Source organism: Canis lupus, chromosome 28 (genome assembly GCF_011100685.1).
Source record: "Canis lupus familiaris isolate Mischka breed German Shepherd chromosome 28, alternate assembly UU_Cfam_GSD_1.0, whole genome shotgun sequence".
NCBI classification, from domain to species: Eukaryota; Metazoa; Chordata; class Mammalia; order Carnivora; family Canidae; genus Canis; species Canis lupus.
In genome coordinates, this window is record NC_049249.1 from 13,401,544 (window position 1) to 13,425,059 (window position 23,516).

General features: G+C 45.6%; 1 protein-coding gene across 1 annotated transcript in view; it reads right to left on the bottom strand.

The window, feature by feature from the left end:
- Positions 1-1,013: 1,013 nt before the first annotated feature.
- The window catches only part of SEC31B (SEC31 homolog B, COPII coat complex component), a 31,979-nt gene continuing 9,476 nt past the window's right edge, over positions 1,014-23,516 (bottom strand). Inside the window, 24 exon segments of the mRNA XM_038578529.1 lie at positions 1,014-2,150; positions 2,381-2,452; positions 2,904-2,975; positions 2,977-3,024; positions 3,344-3,490; positions 3,795-3,853; positions 4,122-4,433; positions 4,842-5,019; positions 9,015-9,176; positions 9,687-9,860; positions 10,553-10,698; positions 11,093-11,219; positions 11,485-11,663; positions 12,371-12,470; positions 12,828-12,926; positions 13,190-13,264; positions 15,204-15,434; positions 19,101-19,235; positions 19,765-19,926; positions 20,019-20,118; positions 20,954-21,096; positions 21,428-21,571; positions 22,514-22,609; positions 22,823-23,018. Of these exon segments, the coding sequence (XP_038434457.1) occupies positions 1,971-2,150; positions 2,381-2,452; positions 2,904-2,975; positions 2,977-3,024; positions 3,344-3,490; positions 3,795-3,853; positions 4,122-4,433; positions 4,842-5,019; positions 9,015-9,176; positions 9,687-9,860; positions 10,553-10,698; positions 11,093-11,219; positions 11,485-11,663; positions 12,371-12,470; positions 12,828-12,926; positions 13,190-13,264; positions 15,204-15,434; positions 19,101-19,235; positions 19,765-19,926; positions 20,019-20,118; positions 20,954-21,096; positions 21,428-21,571; positions 22,514-22,609; positions 22,823-23,018 (3,337 nt within the window). The 3' untranslated portion in view covers positions 1,014-1,970.

Sequence of the window (23,516 nt, forward strand, 5' to 3'; positions counted from 1 at the left end):
TTGGATGCTTCCACTCATTCATTTCCTTTTAATTAACCCACATTCCTGGAGGAGAAATATTTATGTTGGCTCCCATAGAGGCAATCCGCAGACTGGAAAGAAGGGGGAAGAAAGCCTGCCTTAGCAAAACAATATCTCTAAAGAGCTCAAGAAGAGAAAATAAGAGAACAAAATGCCATTAAAATAGCCTTCTACCCCCACTGGAGTCAATGAAAACTTCATTTCACATGCTAATCCCCCCACTCCGCCCCTTCTCTTCTCACAACACCTTTCCCGAAAGTGTTTGGGAAAAGTCTTCGCAGTCAGTACACAGCTCCCTGCAGCTCAGACTTCTCCTTGTGTTAGTTCAGGGCCCCAAGTGGGGCTCTCGCTCCAGCAGCGGCTTTTTTCTCCCCCCCTTTAATTTAAACAAAGACTTCGGAGTTCATCAACCTCCCACTGAAATTCACAGCTGCTGAACAAACTAATCCCCTCTCCCTGCCTTTCTTCCCTTCAATGGGCTCTTGGCTTCAAAGACACTTTGGGAAAGGACTTTGCTGGGGCTCACACTGCTTCATCAATAGAAGTTAGTGCAAGTATTATCTGAAGAGCAAGTGGCTTTACAAACAAATACTGCCTAACAATCCCTTCCTCCCAAACACACACATCTAGCCCACAGACATGATGGGATCTACAACAGGATTAGAGATAGTACCCCCGGCTTCACACCCAGCCCCTTTGTGTAGCTGAGCTCAGCCCTGAAGTGTTGTGGGGAAAACCCTAGAGCTGAACGTCAGGCACAGATGGAGACAGACACACACACACACACACACACACACACACAGCAGAGTGGCCACAGAAGCTGCAAGGCTTTCTCCTTGCATCCTCCTTTCTTCAACTTTCTAGACTCCCCATCTGTCCTCAAGCCTCTCTCCTGCTTTATTGGGGTGCAGGGAGCACAAACAAAGAGGCTAGGAAGAAAGATAAGGGCAAAATAGGATCTAGAAGAGATAATAATTGGAAGAGGACTGAGGAAACCAAAACAAAGCAGCTTTATTGCCCATTAAGTACATCAGTGCTTCAAATACAAAGTCCAACCATGAAAAGTACAGCAAGAGAAGGCAGCCCTGAGACATGTAGGGGCTGAGGAGAAGGGCCTCCAACCCTTGAGGAGCAGTGCTAGAAAAGTCTTTTGTTAATATGGCTCCAATTCCAGAACTGGGCTTATGATCACAGAATGAATGGTTGAGGGCCTTGGGCCAGGGCCCAGACAGGTCAAGTCAGGACCATTCCCTGCAGGCAGTGGTCCCTCTGCTCCTGTTTCACAGCCTAGGACAGCTCCCAGCAAAAGGCAGTGCATCCTTTCTATATTCCACCTAACCTAGCCCACCCTTACAATACTGGTAGAAGAGAAGGTCCTTGTAAAAGGCCAAATTTCCTCCTTTTCTGCTCAGCACCAACCCCTCATAACCTTGACTTGTTCAAAAAATCAACAAGAGTTTACTCTACCCCAGCCTCTGGGGCCCAGAGTATAAAGGACCTGGAAATATTAAGTCAGAGCCAAGAAGGTAAGGTCAGGCTCATAACCCAGAGAAGGGATAAAACAAAAGTCCCACAAGATGGGTACAGCAGAGGTAGACTTGGAGGTACTGATCCTGCTCATCTCAGAAGCCACTTAAAACAGAATATCCCTAGGAGAGAAGATGAACTGTCTTGGGTCCTGTCAGAGTACAGCATCAAGGCAAGTGAGGAGCCAACTCTGTGTCTGCCTCAGAGGCTGAGAGAGTCTTGGCAGATTCTAGAAAGCCAGGCATAAAGGGGTGGAAAGCAGGCACTCTGCTAGTTTAGAGGCAAGCCCATAGCATCATATACCTGGCAACAAGGGAAGAGGGGTGGGGAAAACAAAAAATCTATTCCAAAATTCCCCCTTTTCTGCAGGGAGGAGTTAAGTAACAGCAGAAGTAGGCTCCTCGCAAGAGAGCCTGCCTGGTTTACACGTGCAACTTATGAGCAATGGTGAGGACAGACTTCAGGACAAGCATGAAGCTGGAGACCTCGCTGAAGCTGCTGCAGCCCACCACCTGGGCATGCACCGCAAGGCCCTGCTCAAAGTTTCCTGCGTCCACACATCGGGCAACCTCATGGAGCCCAGCCAGGACATGAGGCGAGAGCTGTGGAGGGATGCACGCTTAGGTCAGGGAGCCCAACCCAGCCCTTACCCTGGGAGCATGGAAGGGTAAGAGATGATTTAAGTTCTGGAGCCCAGTCTGGGCAAAATGTGTATGCATGTATTTTGTGGGGAACCAGGTCGGTGAGACCTATGGGAGAGGACACTGGGGTCCCTTTGGCCATGGTGATGGTGGAGGGCAGGGGGCAGAGGAGTACCACTAAGTGTACTTACTGTGCCCTGGCAGAGCTTATCATATAGACATTCTAGACGTTGGGCTGCATTATCCAGCTTCCGTTTTGTTTTCTGCAGGGAGGAAAATGGATTCTGACTCCAACCCCTAAGACTAACACTACAAAGGACTATAAAGAATCACAGTGTATCAGAGCTGGAACCACTTAATGCTATTGCTTTCATTTCACAGGAGAGGAAATGAAGGCCCAAAGAGGATAAGTGACTTGCTTAAGTTGACACAGCCGGTGCATGAACGGCAGGTCTCCTGACTCCTAGTTTCACCCTCCCTCCAGTGCCCCGTACTGCCTTTCCAAGAGGTAAGCCTCAATGTTGCTGGGGCCCTGATACCGGCTAGCTAGGCTCAGACCAGACAAGCCCCTCCTTGCCCCCAAATAAGTATAAGATGCAAACAGGCCCAGAGACCATGAGAAAAGAGTCAAAAAAGGAATTGATCTATAGCTCAGGAGTCCGGGGAACAAGCTAATGGTGTGAGGAGGACATCATGGGGAAGGCTCAGACTTACTAAATCAGTGGCAGACAGGGAGCAGCACTGTAGAAGCTTCTCAAAGCTGGTCTTCAGGGACTGATGCTCTGGAAGGCAGCTCCTTCCTTCCCACCTTCTCAGGAGGCCACTGCTGAAGTTGCTAAGGAAGGAGCAGGGAGACAGGATAGACGGGTAAGCTGACCTTCTCATAGCTGCCCTATGGACTAGTCCTCAGTGAGTCAATGTCACGCTGCTCCCACTCAAGCAGAGCACAGCTGGGGAGTGGGGTATATCCCTCTTCTCTGCAGTAAGGACATTTGGCACCTGCCCACACCCGTTCCCCAGTACAGAATCTGCCTCCGCCCCCCCCCCCCCCCCCCCGTTGAGGAATGAGGCCCAGCCACCATGCTCCCTGTTTTTCTACACTCAAGGAAAGTTGGTGAGTTTCCAAGAGGAGGGGAACATGCTGCTCCTGTCACCTGCAGGCTGAGTTCTCCTGGTGCTCCCGGAGGAGCATGGCCCCCAACAAGGACAGAAGGCTGTGAAGAAAGGACCCCTCGTGGCTCAGGGGTGAGGCTCACAACTGGAGCAGTAATCGGTGCTGGGGGCATAAATGTCCCTGGCAACTAGAGACAAAGAAAGAAAGGCATATGAGTCTAAGTTGAGCGACTTCCTAGACCCTGCTTTGAGAGAGTAGCAGAAGATCTGAGTGAGCAAGGGAACAGAGCAGCATGTCGGGAACCAGGAGAGGGAGAGACTGATACATGTATGCAAGAAGGAAAGAGGAGAGGGATGAGGGGAGAAGAATGAGTAGAGAAAGGGACAGGACTGTGTGTGTCCCTGACTAGGGGATGGGCTAAATGCTGGAAGAAACTAGAATACAGGTCATTGGTGAATGTATGAGGGGCAGGTAGCAAGAGACACACTGACCTCTTTCCTCTGGAGGTTTGCCCTGGGCATTAGGGCATTTTTCAAGGAATCTTGAGGTCCTGCATAGCACAAAGATAACATAGCACATGAGGTATATAGGGGTACAGTTAGGAGCACTTGAAATCATCAGTCTGAAGATCAGCAAGATCATTTTAGTTGGAGTTGATCACACTTCCCTCTGCAAACCAGCCATACTCTCAGTTGACATTCTCCAACCCAAAGGCCCCCAGTTCATTGGCTTAAGGAGAGACTCCTAAGGTGGTAGTGGAGAGGGAAAGAGAAGGAGGCAATGACCCAGAAGAGAGAAGCCATGGAAAGAAGACTGACCTTGTTGAGCACTCGAGGGGCCAGTGGTTGGGAGGACGCTAGAGCATGTAGTACCTGGCCCTCCTGGAGGATGTGTCATGGGGAAATTGACAGGTGGGGCTAGATACTGGAAGCTTGTAGGGCTGACACCTGGTAGTCTCACAGGAAGCAGAGGGAATAGTTGGGTAGTCTCAGCTATAGAAGTAGAGCCAGGCTGTCTGATGTCTGGAGTTGCCATGGGTGGAGGTAGACCAGGAAGAGGCCATGTTCCAGGGAAACCCATGGGGTTAGGAACTTGGGCTTTTTGCCTTAACAGAGGTGGCTCAAATAAAGCTGAAAAGGAACAGAAACAGGTCATTTGCCACCAAACTTCACCTTGGGAGAGACTCAGAGCATTTCAGGTAAGAATAAGGCAGCAATAAAACAAACCTAATAATGATAATAAAAAATTAATATTTGTGTATGGAGATCTACCATACACAAAGTACTTTTAACTATTCCTCACTTGACCCTAAAAGCAATCCTGTGGGATTGAAATGACCAACATAACAGCTACTCTCACTTTTCACAAGAAACAGAGTGCCTGAGTCTGTTGCCCATAGATACAAAGCCAGTAAGTGATAGTACTGGGGATTCAGAGCTCCTCTCACTACAGTGTAGACGTAATGCCCCCCAAATCCATTCTGGTCATGCCAACTCTTTGCCTCTGTGTTCTGCCCAAACAAATCTTCACTTACTCACCAGGCCTTACACCAGGGCACAAGGGCAAAGGCGGGGCTTCCTGGGGCCCAGGTGCCCTGTAGTCACTTATATTCTGAGTTTGGGAGATTTGATAAGGGCTAGGATGGGAAGGAGTCAAGGGTGTCACTAGTGATGACTGAGGTGTGAAAATCCTTGACCTTGGAGCTGAAATTGGAACCTGTGAAGAGAAAAAAGGGTCAGCACTTGGAAGGGAAAAGAAAGGTAAGTAACTGAAAATAGAAAAACAGAATATGAAACAAAAAGCTAGCTCCTAAAATAAAAATCAACAAAACTGATAACTCTATAAAAAGCGACAAAGATGAAGAGAGAAGACGCAAATCATCAAGATCAGGGATGACACAGGGAATATTACAACAGTCCCTGCAGCCATTAAGGAGATAATAGAGGAATATAAGTAATAAAGTTACAAATTATTGTTAATATGTATTATTAACAAATTATGTTTTTTTTTTAATTTTTATTTATTTATGATAGTCACAGAGAGAGAGAGAGGCAGAGACACAGGCAGAGGGAGAAGCAGGCTCCATGCACCGGGAGCCCGACGTGGGATTCGATCCCGGGTCTCCAGGATCGCGCCCTGGGCCAAAGGCAGGCGCCAAACCTGCTGCGCCACCCAGGGATCCCAACAAATTTTGTTAATAAATTTGACAACTTTGAAGAAATGGCCAATTCCTCAAGAACCACAGACTACCAAACCTCAGTCAAAATTAAATAGACAACTAGAATAGTTCTAAAATTATTAAAGGAAGGGACACCTGTGTGGCTCAGTGTTGAGCATCTGCGTTCGGCTCAGGACATGGTCCTGGGGTTCTGGGATCAAGTCCTACATCAGGCTCCCTGAAAGGAGCCTGCTTCTCCCTCTGCCCATGTCTGCCTTCTCTCTCTGTGTCTCTCATGAATAAATAAATAAAATCTGGGCAGCCTGGGTGGCTCAGCGATTTAGTGCCGCCTTTGGCTCAGGGCATGATCCTGGAGACTCGGGATCAAGTCCCATGTCAGGCTCCCTGCATGGAGCCTGCTTCTCCCTCTGCCTGTGTTCTGCCTCCCTCTCTCTGTGTCTCTCATGAATAAATAAATAAAATCTTTAAAAAAATGTTTAAAGGGGATCCCTGGGTGGCTCGGCAGTTTAGCACCTCCCTTTGGCCCAGGGCACAATCCTGGAGTCCCGGGATCGAGTCCCACATCAGGCTCCTGGCATGGAGCCTGCTTCTCCCTCCTGTGTCTCTGCCTCTCTCTCTCTCTCTCTCTCTATGTCTATCATGAATGAATGAATGAATGAATGAATGAATGAATAAATCTTAAAAAATGTTTAAAAACAAAACAAAATTAATAAAATAGTAAAAATATATGACAAATTTTGACAATAATTCATAATTCAGCATATCAGGAATAGAGGGAAACTTGCTCAGCCTTATAAAGAGTATCTACAAAAAAACCTAGCTAACATCATAATGGTGGAGGACTGAATATTTTTCCTTTAAGATCAGAAACAAAGCAAGGATGTTCACTGTCACCTTTCTTAGTTTAGTACTACAATAAGAATAAGGCAGAGAAAGAAATTAAAGGCATATAGACTGGAAGAAAAACTATATTTGCAGATAACATGACTGTCTACATAGAAAATCCCAGGGATCCACAAAAAACTCCTAGAACGAATAAATGAGTTCAGGAAACTCATTCCTGAGCCTTGAAAAGTCACAGGATACATAACACAAAAATATCAATTATATTTTTATATACTAACAATAAACAAATGGCAACCAAAATTCAAAATGCAATTACCATTTGATTGCAAACTGCTCAAGAGAAAATTAAATACTGATGTCTGAATTGAAAAAACATCAGGATATGTATGATTAAAATTATAAAATGCTGATGCAAACAGCATTGGAAAGACATACCAAATTCATGGATAGGAAGACTCAATATAGTAAAAATGTCAATTCTCCTTACATTAATCTATAATTTGATAAAATTCTTGCCAAAATTTCAGCAAGTTTCTTTGCAGATACAGACAAAATTACTTTAAAATTTATATGGAAAATGCAAGGTCCTAAAACACCCAAAGTAATTTTGAAAAAAGAAAACCAGGGGTGCCTGGATGGCTCAGTCAGGTAAACCTCTGCCTTCAGCTTAGGTCATGATCCTAGTGTCTCAAGATTCCAGTGTCAGGCTCTCTGCTCAGTGAGAGTTGGATCCTCCTTTCTCCTCTGTCCTTCGCCCTGCTCATGCTCTCTCTTGCCCTCACTCTGTCTTTCAAATAAATAAAATCTTTTGAAAAAAAGAAAAAGTGCGAAGAATTATTCTTCCCCATTTCAAGACTTACTATATAGTGGTAGTATTGAAGTCAGAGTGGTATTATGAGGGAAGGACACACAGATCAATAGAATAGAAGAGAGATCTGAGAAATAAAGCCATACAAATATGCCCAGTTAATTTTTGACAAAGGAGCAAAATTGATTCAGTGGAGAAGAGACAGCCTTTTTATACATATCCATTGGGGGAAAAAAAAAAAAAGCAGCAGCTTGACCTAAACTTCACACTATATGCAAAATTTAACTCAAAATAGAACATGGACTTAAATGTAAAACATAAAACTATAAAACTAAAAAATAAAATAAAATAAAATAAAAATAAATAAATAAAACTATAAAACTTTTAGAAAAAGAACACTGGAAAACTTTAGGGGACAGTGGACTAACAAAGACACAAAAGGCATGATCCATAGAAGAAAAACTATAAATTGGACCTTATAAAATTAGAAATATTTGCTTTGTGAAGGGCCCTGTTTAAAAGATGAGTAGACAAATTCTTACATAGTTATACACACATACACACACACACACACACACAGGTGAAATTTGAATCTATGGATTGTATTAATATCAGTTTCTTGGTGTGGACATTGCACTATGGTTGTGTGGGACACTGGCATGAGGTGGGGTGAGGATGTGATGCATGAGACTTCCCACTACATTTCTTTGCAACTTCCTGTGAATCTATAATTATTTCAAAATAGAAAGGAAAGAAGGAGGGGTGGAGAGATAGAAAGAGAGAGAAGGAATTGGAGTAGAAAGATGAGGCAGGAGAAAGAAAGAAGAAAGAAAATTAGGGTGAGAATCGAAGGTGGGACAGGATGAATCATCTGATAACTCCATTTACCATCTTTCTGGATTTTGTTCCCCAGTCACTCCAGTAGAATCCTGGTATCTTAAGTTAACAACACCCTAACCAACTGGGCACTGTGGCCAGGAACCTAGGGGTCAGTCCCACCACTTTACAGATTCCTCTGTAAACCATCACCAATTTCTGTCAATTCTACCTATAAATATCTTAAATGTAATCTCATTCTCCAGCTTTAGGTCATCTCATGTTCTTATCATCTCTCACCTCCTAAGTACCTCTAGCCTTGCCCTTCTCCTAAATACATAGCAAGTCATTCCCCTGAATAAGACCATTCAATAGCTCCTGACTGCTATCAATTTTAGGGTCAAGTCTAAGGTCTCTAGCACAGAATTCCAGGTCCTTCCTGATCTATCTCCTACCTGTTACTCCAGTTTCATCTGACTTTACTCCCCTACCACAAACACCTGTTTTGCAGCCCCATTAAAATATCAGTAGTTCCTCAAGTGGGCTTTGCTTACTCTCCCTTCAATGTTTATGTACATGCTGTTCCCACTACTTGAAATAGCCTTTACCTATTCCTTCCCTCGCCTAAATGTTTTGTAATCTTCAATACTCAGATCAAACACCATACTCATTCAGAAACATTCCCGAAACTTCTCCCGCTCCCCCAAAGACTAAGTTGCTTTTTCCTGTGTGATCCCATAGCACCTTATCATACCCCAATCACAGCATTTATGAATTTTACTGTACTAATTTTTTATACATCTATCTTTCCACTAGACTATGAGCTAATTAAGGGCATGAATCATGGTTTGTCCCTGTTTCTGGTCTAAGAGCCTAGCAGTTGTTTGATAGCAGTTATTTGAAAAATAACTTAATCTATGCTCTACAAAGTTGGGAATTTTCATCATTTTTGTTCACTAGTATATTCCAAGAGCCTAGAATCATGCTTGGTACCTAGTAGACATTTAATAAGTATTTTCGAATGAGTGAGCAAAGGAATGAACAAACCAAACCATGTCTTACCTGATGAGAAGGCTGGAATCCCAATCTGTAAGATGATGTTTCTTTAGAGTGGGGGGTAGCTCCCACAACCACCCGAGGGAAAGGGAAAGTAGGACACTGTTGGCCCAAGACACCAGAACCCTGGGCATGAAAAATCCGATCTCTCAGCTGCTGAACTGATGGCTACAAAAGTTATAATAATGAAGAACTGTGTTAATTAAAATTAAAACAAGTAAACATCTTTTCTTATAAGCCTAGCCCCATATAGCATCCAAACTTCAGTTGACCCTCTGCACTTCAGCCACCTTAGATGACTCAAAGGTCCCCAATTCCTGCCAAGCCTCCCTGCCAAGCCTCCCTCTTTGCTGTTCTTTCTGCCTAGGATGCCCTACATCTGCTGGTAAGCTACTTCTCTTTGAAGGTCCAGCCCAACTGTTTTAACCACTGGGAAGCCTTCCTTGACTGCTCTGGGCAAAACCAGCTCCTTTCCTGGAGTCCCACAGTGTTTACTATAAGCTTCTAACACTATAAGTTATTGACATCTGATTTCCCTAAACAGACTGTGAGCTTCCTGAAGGACTAGATCTCATTTACCCTAGAATTTCAGCATTTGCATAGTGCCTGGAATATAGACGTGCTCAGCCAGTGTTAGATGACTGAAATGGTTTGCTCTCTCTACATGGTCCCACTCACCTGAGTACAGTCACTGGGTAGATAGCTCATGGCAGTGGTCAGGTTGCCCTGGGCTGCCAGGAGATTGGCATACTGACTGACCCTATAGATTGTGGCAGGGCCTGAGATCACCCCATCAGGACCCCGCAGTAGCTCCAAGCTCCTATTAAGGACCATAACCTTCTCCATCAAATCCTATAGGAACAGGAATAAGGGCAGTCAGATCTCTTCAAAGCACATCCTGCTCTCTAAGCCCAGGCAGTTCACCTAGAGACTTGGTGACAAGTCATATCACATAAGAGATGTGACGGTTACAGAAGGGCCATTTGGCTTCACCTCCCAAGCTGTTAGCATTTGCTTCAACTGGGTTCATCTGGGTCTTAGATTCTCATACATTTCTGCCTCTTTTTTTGCTTCCTTTACCCTTTACTCTGCTAGTACATCATCAATTTTAGCCTCTGTTATGTTATTGTTTCACCTGTGACTTTGTCTTCCTATGAGTCTTCTCTGGTTACCTGCAGAGTGTCTGGTACAATTTAAATCCACAGAACTTTTCATAGCAGCTAATAGAAGGCCCAGGCTCACAATTACTCAAATAGAGAATAAATTTGTATAACCAAACCTAAAGTGGGGAAAAAAATTATGAAGGTTAATACCTAAACAGTTGTTGCTCAGCTTCCCCTGACTGAGAAGGAGAGAGGGAGGTGCTAGCTCATCCATGGGAGAAGGTGCCAGATATTGAAGGCCTTTTTCTACTCCCTAATATACTGATTTCAGCCTGGGGACCTCACTGGAAGACTCATCTCTGATGTCCCTGCACATCTCTACCACTAGCTTCTCCTAACAGCCCAGTATGGAGTGACTAGTGCCCTGCAGAGAAGGTGTACCTGTAGAGCCAGGGGGGATGAAGCCTGGTGGCATTTTGCCCAACACTCCACTAGCTGCTCCACACTCCCTGAGCACACATAACAGAGTCTAGCTTCAGATGTTAGTACTCTGCCACCCTCCTGCTCCATGCGAGTACCCAGCATGTCTGCAGAGAGATGGAAAGTTCTTTAATGGCATAGCTTTCCTGTGCTTCTTCTCATTCTCCTGTTTGAAAATAGGTGAAGGACCATGAGCTACAGTACAAGTAATCACAGTGGCTTTGGACAATACTGAGGCCAATTTTGCTCTACAACAAAGGGCAGAGCTCTTGCATCATGATGTAATGAGAAAGAGTAAATAAAACAGGACAAGAAATTATCCCTACTGAAAGTAGGAGCAAGCACGGTAGTCCCTTGCCTCCCAGCTGAACCAGACCTTGGCCTTGACAACATGGCCTAGCCTCCCAGAGTTCAGGCTGCTCCTCTGTCCCCTCCCTCAGCGTGTCCATTAACTCCATGCTGGAGTCACACCACTCCAACCTGAAACCCAGGGCTACTTACCACAGAGCTCAGGAAATTTCTCTGGCCCACAGTAGGTCAGTAGCAAGGCCAGTGCCTCTTTCCAGTTCTCCAGGCTACAGGCACACACCATATCCTTCCAATTCTTCTGTACAACACAGGCTAGCAGCTATAATGGGCAGAAAGGGAAGGAGGCCATCAGCCATCCATCTAGCACAGGCAACCAGAGTCACGTACAGGGGGATATGCTAAGAAAAGTGACTCGTGAGCAGGTTTCCTATTAGATCACTGACTAGGGGTGGGGGGTGAGGTAGGGATAGTTGGAGTGGGAAGAGAGAGAGCCTGGCAGATCTTCTGAACACCAAGGTATAGGCATCCACCTGACAAAGTCCAAGCAATCCCCTCCCCTCCTCTCCTACACAGTGGACAGTTACCGAAGAGATTCTGGTTTTCCTCTTGGCCCAGTAGCACTCCTGTGTTTGCTTTAGCAGATCTGCACCCCCAGCCTGGGCCAGGATGATGGCATCAGCAAAGCGCTCTTCCTTCAGACACAGCTCCACAGCAGAGCGCAGTTCTCCAAGCAGGAGAGCCTGGCTCAGGAGTCCATCAGTGTCTGCAGGCAGAGACATCCTCCATGTTTGCCAGCCCTTGGACCCTAGCTTCCTATCCCCTCCAGGGCCCATAGTACCCTTTCTATCTCTGTATCACTAAGCCTCCCTTACCCCAAACAAAACTCCCAAGTTTCATTCCTCAACAAAATGTAGTGGGCTGTCCCAGCATGCCAGCTCCAGTGGAAATTTTCTAAGGACAGGGCTTAAGATGAAGGAGGGCTTCATATGGCAATATCAGAGATACAGTGTGTGTTGCTCAGCAAGAACAGGGTCATAGTCTTTTAAGTAAGAAAATAGAAGGATAGCAACACCTGGGTGGCTCAGTAGTTGAAGTCTGCCTTTGGCTCAGGGTGTGATCCCGGGTCTGGGGGGATCAAATCCCATATCGGGCTCCCTGTGAGGAGCCCGCTTCTCCCTCTGTCTGTGTCTCTGCCTCTTTCTCTGTGTCTCTAATGAATAAATAAATAAAATCTTAAAAAAAAAAAAGAAAACAGAGGATAGAAAAAAAGTATCTTGCCAGAAGGTCTTCCACAGAAAAGACGTATCCATAAAAATCCAGAGAGAGCTCTAACCAGTAACAGAACCACCCAGCATCTGTGATGGTGGGAGGGAGGCAGGAGGCGGGGAACAAGAAAATGTTCTCAAGTCCAAGAACTCTGAGCCCACCTATTCCCACACAGAGCATTTCTCTCACTCAGGATCAGGGTACCTTCTGTGATGGGGATTTCCCATGGAGCCATATTCTGAGGGATCAGTTCATCAAAGAAGGTTGAGGAGGCAGAGGCTTCTTCTGTGATATGTTTGGAGGTCTGTGACAAGAAAGGACAGAGGTGGCTATTTTGGAAATGAACCCAAAAACAGAGAGCTGGCTTGGTAGCTCTCTCTGGGACCTCTACTATCTGGCCCCTAATAGATAAAGTTAAAAGAATAAACCAGATAAGGTTTGGGAAGGGCTCTAGTTCCATGGTTAAAACATAGCTCCTCTCTCAGCCCAAAAGCTTATGCATTCTGTGTCTCACTGTGGTTCCAAAAAGTGAGTAGTTTGAAGGCCTCTAGAGATGCTGAGCACTTTATGAGAGCAAAGCAAAGGGCCAGAAAGGGGCAGATGCCCTGAAGGCAGGTCTCCTGTGGTACCCTAGGTCCAGCTACCTGGGCTCCAACCACACCTGGCTGCAGAAGGCCTGCCGTCTGTTACTGTGGAGATCATCTCTCTTGGACTGAGGGCTCTCACCCAGCCCCAAGTCACTCTTCAACCACACGGCCACCTGCAGGAAAAGACCTATGAGTACCCTCTCCCCAGCACACAGTCAAACACATTATTATGCTTTCTTCCTACCTCCACCCCCCACTGACTGCACTCTCTGAGATCCTTGGACTATTTGCCTGAGGAAAAGCCTACCTCCAGAAAGTAAAATGTTTGTATATACATTAATGAAACCCAGAAAGAGGTCATCGAGATAGTTTCCTACTGACAGCATTCTCTTCTTCTCTGTCTCAAGAACATGCTCCTGATGTGAAAGCAGCTTACCTTCTTCTGAAGCTCATCTTTACTGTATCCTAATAGTTTTAGAAATTTCATTCTGGAGTCTTCCTCTAAGGTCACCTAAGGAACCACAGAACACACAAGTCTCCATTAAACCAACGTGAATGACCTTCTCCTGCATAAGCCAACACGTGCCAGTGTACCCTCTAATATAGTTCTTCATACTACCAGAAGTACCCTACTGAGGCCAACACCATCTCTCCCCTTTTCCTCCCCAGAGTTGATCCTGCTGGGCTGGATGCACGGTGTTAACAAAACCTTCTCCCACTTCTACATGAGAATTGGGCCTTCCATTGACTTACTCGATCTGTTTAGCCTGGTTACCTGGTAAGAGTAAAATGTCAGCTATGTTTCCAGGCAACATTGCTTGTAATGGATAAACTGCATCTGGTCTGGAACTATACAAACTATAAACAGCCTCTGTGAACACCATGCTCTAGGCTTCCTGATTGCAAGGACCTTGTAACTGAATAGATCTCTTGTAGGGACTCTAGAACCTACATTTTTGGAGCCAATGTCTCTTGTAGCATGAGTCTTCTAAGCCAGGGCCACTTACACACCTGCCTTGTGCATCTCATCTCTTGCACCTGAGTGGTCTTCTTCTGAAGCTCATCTTCTGGGGAGGTGGAGAGGAGAACTCTGAACCACTGCATGGCTGCTGCAAAGACGCCCCCAGAGGAGAGTGCCACCTACTGCTACGTCATGCTGCCTATAAACTGGTTCCTGTCCTATATCCTGAGGAGACTGATGCCAAGTGAGGAGACTACAGAGTCTTGTGAGTCTAAATACCTAGTTGAAAACAGTTCATGATTGAAGCTGCACAGATACAGTTACAAAGTCAGCTTACCCGGATACTGGGGGACAAGCCTTCCTGAAGCCCTACCCTAATCTGGGTTAGGTGACTGGGCCCTTCATTTGCCCTACACAGACCCATGAATTCTGACCACTATCTATCTCACAGTCTCTCAGGGTTCCTTCCTTCTCTCATATTCATCCTTTGGAAATGTTCAGCCACATTCAGCTTCAGGACCATCATGACGGACAGCTCTTAGGTAGCTTTTCAATCAGACTTCCTTCTATCCTTAAGGACTGCTGCCTCCTTTACTCAAAAGAATAAAGGTTCAACTCCTGATGGTGCCCTCTATTCTCTTTCTCATTCCACCATTCCTGGAGCAGTTGCCTGTATCCTGCTTACAACAAAAGTAACACTTCTTATTCTTATCTTCCCACACCTTTTTTCTAGCTTCACTCTACAGTTGAAGATCTTTCTCAAATCCTCTCTCCTTCCCAGATTCCTGGTGTCTATCATCACTAAGTTCTATTGTTTGAAGCATAGACCCCAAGCTTTTCTCAGACTCCCTGGGGCCGGTTCTGTCCTTTTTGCGTTATTTGCTACGATCTCAAAGTTTTGAATAATCCTCCCACTGCCTAATTGGTTATTTCTCTTTCTCCCTTTAGTTCTCTCATCTACTCAAGTCCTTTGACAGGTGGAGCACTCCTAATGTCATGCACAACTTGAAATTTCATTAGTACTGGAACTTGATCCATGCTTCAGAGTAAATTGGGACTTAAGTCTAAAGTCCCATCACAATAACTTGTCTTGGATTATCTGAAAAAAACTCAAAGCCTTCTCACGATGATGCCCCCTTCCAGCCAATCCTCTTTTCTTCTTTTTCCTTCTCTTCTCTCTTCCCATTACCTTATCTGCCCTTTGGAATTACATAAAGCCTTCACCTTGTCCTTGGTAAAGTATCTAGGATGTCAGCAATAGAAGCAAAAAAATGCAAATGTCACTTGTACCCCTCAGCTTCCTTAACTGCAAAAGGTCTCTGAGCCACTGGTATAAGGTGAAGATTCTGTATCCAATGGGTGGTGTGGTATAGGAAAAAGCCTGAGAGGTCAGGGCCTCTGTAACCTAGGTCACAGTGTGGTTGTCCATCTCCTGGAGTTTCTGGCTCCAGGGAAATGCTTCAGAGTAGCCAGCCTTCAGGCTTCCTACCTTCAAGAATCGCCAGAGCATTTTTTCACTTTGCAGTGACGTTTGCTCTATCTTGTTTTGGCAATAATTCAGGAGATTTCCTGATCCCAGGGCCTCCTGCAGCTCAGCTGATCGTCTCAGGAATTCAGATTCTGTGGTAACTTGACTGATGAAGACAAGGCGGAGGCAAGGCTGTGGCACCTGATGGGCAGGGGTGTTGGGGAGGCCAAAGGTAACCAGCTTCCCCCCAAACTGTTGAAGAAAAACAAGAAAGGTAAAGGTTGTATCTTCAAGCTCAAAATTAACACCAAGTCCACATCACAGGGAAGGCTATTTATTGGTTGACCCTAGAATAGGAAATCAACAATAAGAACTCCTGGGGGTGGAAGGGGATCAGGAAATGAGTAGCAAAAGTGCCTCCATACCAAAACCACTTCCACATTTTTAGCACCATCATCTTAAAACTCTAGCACACGGTACTCATCTTCTCACCTGTGCTGGTAGCACCATTCTCCCAGTCACCTTGGCTACATGCCTTGGCATTATCACAGTCTTTATATCCCCCACACCTACAAAACAGCAGTCTTACCTCTTCTTGTGCAGTGTCTCTCATGCAGGGCTCTTCTGTCCCATTCCCAGTGCTAGCACACCTAGGTTACTGGAATAGGCTGCTAGCTTCTGGGTTTTCCTCCTTCCAAACCATCCTCCAGTCCAAGCCTTAGACTACCACCCTGTACCTATTGCTGCTCAGGAGTGTGTTATGGTTTCATAAGGCCACAGAAGAGAGCTCAAGCTCCTCTGCCTGTAACGTACAAAAGCCTCCAAAGTCAGGGCCAGACTCGCTAGCCTCTCTCTCCCTGCTCATTTATGTAATTGCTCCAACATCCCCAAAGTGCCTAGTTCATTCCTGCCTCTGAGCCTTCACTCACCAAGACACCCCCCCACCCGAGCACACTTCTTGCCAAATTAACGATCCTACATAAAGCATCTGTCACCAAGCAGAGCTCAGTAAAGTACCTTTATTCCATCAGTTCTCCACCTTGAATGCTCATTAAAACCACCTGAGGAGCTTTCCTGCATCATCAGGCTATACTCCAGACAATAAAATCTGAATCTCTCAGAGCGGGACTGGGTATCAGTATATTTTAAAGTTCTTCAGGCTGAAGCCATAGTTTACTACTACTGCTTACTCCCCCAACCCTTCACTATTTCCCTTCCTAAGACCTCTTCCTTAATGAACTTTCCCACTTGGAATTCTTCACTTGACTCCTACAGCGCAAACCTATACTACAGATTAGTGCCAAACAAAACAATCTCAACTTTTGATTTGTTAGCATTTGATAGTCTTACAAAGTGCTTATATATATTCCTATTTGATGTTCATGCCAATTCACTAACATAAGCTGAGCAGGTACTACTATCCCTGTTTTACAGATAAGAACACTGAAGTCCTGAGTTAGTAACTTGGTCAAGGCTACCCAGCTAATAAGTGACAGAGCTATGATAAGAATGCAGGCCTCGGGCACCTGGGTGGCTCAGTCAGTTAAGCTCTGACTCTTGATTTCAGCTCAGGTTGTGATCTCAGGGTTGTGGAACTGAGCTCCATGTTGGCTCTGCACTTGGTGGGAAGTCCACTTGAGATTCTCTCTCCCCCTCTCCCTCAGCCTCTCCCCACCCCCCCCCCAGCCTATGCATTCGCACTCTCTCTCTCTCTTTCAAATAAGTAAATAAATCTTTTTAAAAAAATGCAGGCCTCTCCAGACAGACTCATAAATACAGAGAACAAATTGGTGGTTGCCAGAGAAGGGGGTAGGAGGATGGGCAAAATGGGTGAAGAGTGGAAGGTACAGGCTTCCAGTTATGGAATGAATAAGTCACAGGGATGAGAGGCACAGCATGAGAAATATAGTCAATGGTACTGTAACAACTTTGTATGGCAACAGATGGTAGCTACCCTTGTGGTGAGCATAGCATAATGTATAGACTTGTCAAATCATTACATTATATATATTGTACACCTGAAACTAAATGTAACATTATGTGTCAACTGTACTTCAATTTAAAAAGGCAGAAAATTAGCATTGGGGCTGATATACAGAAAATGAAACTCTTAGGCATTGCTGTTAGAAATATTGTACAGCTGCTGTGGAAAATGGTATGGTGATTTCTCAGAAAATTAAACACAGAATTGCCTCTTGAAACAAAGAACCAAAAGAATGTACCCCTTTCAACATCAGAATTCTTCACTGCACTGCCTCCTGAGAATGTTAGCCTTCCCTTCACAATAAAACTGGTGGCTCCAAACACAAGAACTACTTCTTTGATACATCTGTTTTCAATTCAAATCAGAATTTAAAGCACTGGGTTAAGTGCTTTAGGGCCCTGCCACTCCTCAGACCAGCAGCAGGAGCATCACCTGGGAACTTGTTGGAAAAGTAGAGTCTTGGGGATCCCTGGGTGGCTCAGTGGTTTGGCGCCTGCCTGCCTTTGGCCCAGGATGTAATCCTGGAGTCCCAGGATCAAGTCCCACGTCGGGCTCCTTGCATGGAGCCTGCTTTGCCCTCTGCCCGTGTCTCTGCCTCTGTGTGTGTGTGTATGTGCCTCTCATGAATAAATGAATAAAATCTTAAAAAAAAAAAAAAAGGAAAAGCAGAGTCTTGGGCCCTATCCTAGACTGAATGAACCAGAATTTGAATTTTAATAAGATCCTCAGGTGATCTGTATGTGCATTAAAGCTTAAGAAGCAGCTGCTTTAGAAAAGGAACAAAATGAGGTCCCTATCTTCAAGGAATCTATTACTTAATAGGGTCTCCACACATATATATAAATAACCTTAGTACAGTTAGAATGTATAATTCTAGGACTAGAAATCTTTGAAGTGAAATTTGATTTGGGTTTAAAGACAGGCATTGTGGAGGGGTGGTATTTAAGACAGTAGAAGTCTGTAGTAGGATTCAATGGCTCAGGAGAGAGGTGAAGGGCAGGGTATGGGCTGAAGCAGCAAAGCTGAGTAGTTATTTGTAGAATAGAAAGGAGTCATATGTATCTGAAACCTAGGGAACCATAAGAATCAGGTGGGAATAAAAACTGGAAAGGTGGGCAGCCCTGGTGGCACAGCGGTTTAGTGCCACCTGCAGCCCGGGGTGTGACCCTGGAGACGTGGGATCGAGTCCCATGTCGGACGTGGGATCAAGTCCCATGTCGAGCTTTCTGCATGGAGCCTGCTTCTTCCTCTGCCTGTGTCTCTGCCTAAATAAATAAATAAATAAATAAATCTTTAAAAAAAAAAAAACTGGAAAAGGAAGTGAAGCCCTGTGTACATGTGGTCTGGAGTCCATAGGGGGATGGAGGCCAAAGGTTTTGAGCAAAGGAGTGACAAGATGGAACCTACATTTTTTTCTTTTCTGCTTTGTATTCTAACCCTTACATGTCTGGACTCACTACCAGTCCAGACATGTAAGGGTTAGAGAAAAATTAGGCAGAATCACAGGAAGTTCTCTATAACTGAGCAGTCTAAAGCAACCAATACCTTTTATTTTTTATTTTTAAGATTTTATTTATTCATGAGAGAGGCAGAGACACAGGCAGAGGGAGAAGCAGACTCCATGCAGGGAGCCCGATGCGGGACTCGACCCCAGGACCCCCGGATCACACCCTGAGCCAAAGGCAGATGCTCAACCCCTGAGCCATCCAGGCATCCCGCAGCCAATACCTTTCAGACAGGCCTGGCACAGTAAGCAAGGTGAAGCGGTAGAGAGAAAAGCTATAGAAACTTTGAGCACTAAAATGGGACCTGATCTGAGACACAGGCAGTAGGAATAAATCTCCTATAGAACATAGCTATACATTAGGCATACGAGAGGCTTCACAAACTTATGCATAACCACACACACACACACACCCACACACTACACTTACAGCAAATGAAACACCTGCTGGCCTTCTCATCCATTTGGGGGGTTTTTTTAGAAGAGGTATCAGTGATGCTTGGGACACTTGCTCTGGTACCTGCAATGGTGGGAGAGGCTGGCCTTTGCTGAAGGAAGAATAAATCTGAGGGCAAAAAGACACCTGTATCACCAACTCAAAGTGGTGCTGCATCTATAAACATTTATTCTGGAAGAAATCCTTGAGATACCCAATCTAGCCTACAAAGCCTTGATTCCTGTTTTCTAGGGAACTGGTAGTGAGGGTAGGATGCCCAAGGCTCTTGGAAGGCCTACTGTATCCAAGGTTTACAGTGGAGGGTAGACACAAAATGGATCTATAGGAGAAAAGGAGATAAGACAGTTCATACTTCCAAAGTAATGGTCCCAGCATGGAGGTCCAGTATCCCTGAAATACCACAGAGAACATCCAGGAGCAAGAGTTAGTCAACATGAGGCCTCTTTTGTACTATGGCAGGAACTGACATCCTCCCAGGAAGATGGGCACTAGAGCAAAGGTTGCAGCTCTCCCAACCCAGGGCCCTGGCTTCCCAGTTTCCAAAAGTTCCCACTTCTTTCCAGGCCATCCCCAGTCTCCTCTTTCTCTACCCCCCACCCCAACATAGAGATAGCATTCTCCACCAAGCCATTCAAACCTTGTCATCATGTCTCATCTGCTGGACTTCCCAGCTCCTATCCATCACAGAGTACAAACTGATCCAGCCGTCAAAGGAGGCAGCAGAGAACACTGGGGGGTCCCGAGGGCACCACTGCACATCAAAGCACCAGCTGCTCTGTGTGGGGAGCTTATATACTACCTGTGAGGGAACCCGACCATTAGGGAAGCCCTGACCTACGTGAGGCAACCCAGAACACACAGCTTATTTCCCCCACAGAGGGGTCAGCCTACCTCACTGCTCCCCAGGTTCCAGCACAAGATCTGGTTGTCCTTGGCACTACTGAGCAGCAGCTCAGCATCAGCCTGGCTCCACGACACAGATAAGATCCCCCTAAAAAGGAAGGGAAAGAGGAACTAACATTTGTTGAATGCCTACTCTAAGTAGGGTACCTTAGAGATCTTGGATAAATTTCATCCCTATAAAATAGGCAGTCTGATTTCATTTTACAAACAAGGAAAATGAGATTTTGAAAAATTAAAAGCAATCATGCAGCCAGAATCCAAGTCAAATCCCAGAGCCCATGCACTACACACTGTATCACTCTGCCTCCCATAGGTCCCCTCACAATGGCCTGTTCTTTTTCCCTGACGATAGAGTAGAGGCTATGAATTAGCATGAATCAGGCAAGCATCCATCCCCATGGGTGCTTTTTAGCCCAGGAGGAAAGTGAGGACTCAACTCTTCAAAGTCCCCAAGAAGGAAGAAAGGCAATATAGCTCTTTAGTAAGAATGAACAGCATGGGGTTGCTTTCTCTGCCATGGGTCCAAGAGCTACAGCTTCAGGGGCAAGCCTGTTCAGATGGCTAGACAGGTGCCAAGGTTCTCTTATTAAGGAGAACTCCTGGAGGAAGCAATCTCACAACCTAAAGAAATGAACATTATCCTTAGATCAGAGCCTGGGGACTCCAAGTATTTCTCATGCCTCTATCTACATTCCCATTTCTGGAAATTAAACGTAATCTTAGGTTCTTTTCCATAACCTTGGGATCTCAAGGAACTCCTCTTTGTTGGGGCTAGAGTTAGGACTGGGAGACTGTGTGTTCACTGGGAATGGCTCTGAAGACAGGGAGGATGTTTGGTAAGTAAAGTGAGGCATTCACTGCCTCCTACCCAGCTCAATTATGCCCCATTATCCAGCAAGGATGTAGACAGTTTGAGGTATTACCTGCTGTGGCTCTCTAGCACCTTCAGGGGCAAGGAGGCAAAGCGCAAATCCCACAGTTGAATCACTGGGAAACGATCATCTTCTGAACAGAGCACCAACTGGGTGGCTATGTCTGGGTGCCAAGCCAGCCCTGAACTGTGCATCTGTGAACAAAGCAGACCCCAATGGGTGATGTAACCTGACTCTTCTGATTATGAACCTTTTCTGCCCAGTTGGAATAGGACCTCTGAGGGCAGGTTTTGTGTCTCTTCCATGTGATAAGTGATGACCATGAGTAAATAAGGAACATTAGAAGCCTTCAGATCACCTGTTTAGCTTCCCTAAGCATTCACTCTCTATTGGAAATCTGCTAAGAGGTAGAATCTACAAGTGCAACGGCTGAAAACAGAACCTTGGCCTGGGGAAGAGCAGCTCCAAAGACTAGGCATGAGGAAGAAGCCAGAGCTCAAGCCTGTATTCTGCCCAATAACTCACCCTGTTGCTATGATCGCTGACTTTGATGATGGGTTCATTCTTCCTGAGATCCCACACAACTGCCTTGCCGCTGGGGTGAGCAGAAGACAGAATGTGTTGAACTTGTGGGTTCCAAGCGACTGTCTTGATGTCTTCTGGAGGCTGCTGAGGCAGGAATGGGGGAGGGGGTAGAGGACAACTTGTCATCCCCTGGACCAAGAGCCATTTGCTGTTCCACTGATCCCAACCACCCACAGAAAGCCCAAGAGTAGACATGGGGCTTCCCAAACCCAAACAGTGTCAGGGAGCTGGGAGTTGAATTTTCCAGAGAGGATCCTTTAGGGTACTGGTGTGGAAGCTAAGAGAATGGCAGGCACCCTTGGATTTTACTCCTATCCCAACGTGCCCCAGAGAGGATGCAATCGAGACTTAAAACAGCCCTCTTATCTATGACAAAGAGAGAGATAGAGGAGGAGGAAGGGAGGAAAATACAGACACATAAGACCCCAGAGAAAATGAAGCAGAAAGAAAAGCCATTGCTATTTCTAGAGCATTAGGTGCTATCAAATTTTATATTTAACTTACCTCACGATACTGTAAGCACAAGACAAAGAACCAGGAAGCAAAAAGATGAGGCCAGTTACAGACTGACAGATAGGTACACTCAGAGACAGACATACATAAGATCCCCAACTGCATGACAGAACCAGATACAGAGGCAAAACTGACCCACCCCGCAAAAAGGACAAGGATGTACCTGAGTGTCCCCTCTTGGGCCCACTTCACTGAGCCCCGGGCCCTACTCTACTCTGCCTAAGCTCTACTATGATAAATAGTACTCTCACTCCTTTTCTCAATGTCTTTTACTGCCTTTCTTCATCTTCCTTCTAGAAAGCCTAGGACAGTTAATGACCACAGACCACCACATACACACCCTCCCCTCCAGCCCTCCTATTGTTTGGCTGGTAACATGTTAGTCTGTAGAGCTTTATTGCCCTCCAGTGGTAAAGTCCAAAATCTCCTGCGCTCTGGCTGCCTCCAGAATTTAAGACTTTCCTGGGCAAATCAGGTGCACACGCTAATCAGCAGCCCTGGGAGCCTCCTTACCTGTAACTTGCATCCTGGGGTCATTGGCACATTTAGGTTATTCAAATCCCAGATGAATATTTCAGAATCACTGGCCCCTGAGGCCAGGAGATTGCCCTGTATGAAGAAAAGGCCTTTGGAGATACCACCACCCCATGAAAAGGTAGGAGCAGGAAAGGGGAAATAGACCTACATCTGGGGCTTCCAAAGCCTCCCCCATAACAGCCTGGGAAGGGCTCAGAATTATAGACTGGAGGTCACGAGTGAATGCCTCCACTCAGATCTGTTGCTCCATGGCTTGGCCATGTCCAACCAACTGAAATGTAGTACCTGGAAAGGATTAAAGTCAAGGGCTCTGACAGCCCCTGTGTGCTTCTGTCTCTGGGCAATCACAGGCTCCTTCCCGGAAGACAGGATGTGGGTCACATTGTATAGAGTAAGCATGCCATTGTCCCCGCCGCCTGCAATGACCCCGGACCCTTCCAGAAGCCCACTGCCAAAGCTCCCCCAGATGAGCTTGTAAAACCTGAGGAGGTAAAAGGTAAGGTAAAAGGTAAGAAAGGGGAGGAACTGGCATCAGTACCAACTCAGAAATATGTCGGTAGGCAGAGAGGAGGCATCTCTGTCAGCCCCTGCCATTATGCAGGCATCCCCACCATGAGATGGAGTCTGCCTGTCTCCCTCACTTACCAGACACATAACACAGGTTTCCTTGCTTAGTCCTGCCCTTTCTCTGAAAAAGATTCCATCGTTGTTACACTAGAAGTCAGGAGGCCTCTGACACAGAGTTGTGTAGGCATACTTTTTTTTTTTTTAAGTTAACACTATCAGGGCTATTTAGGCCCAAGAAACACATTTCAAATACTAATTACTTCACTTAATCCTCACAACTCAAAAAACAACTACTCACACTTAATTGAAGACTTCCCATGTGTCAGGCACTGTTTGAAGTGCTTCACATATATTAGCTGATTTAATATTCAACAACCCTATGAAGTATTATTATTAACTCCATTTTCAATTG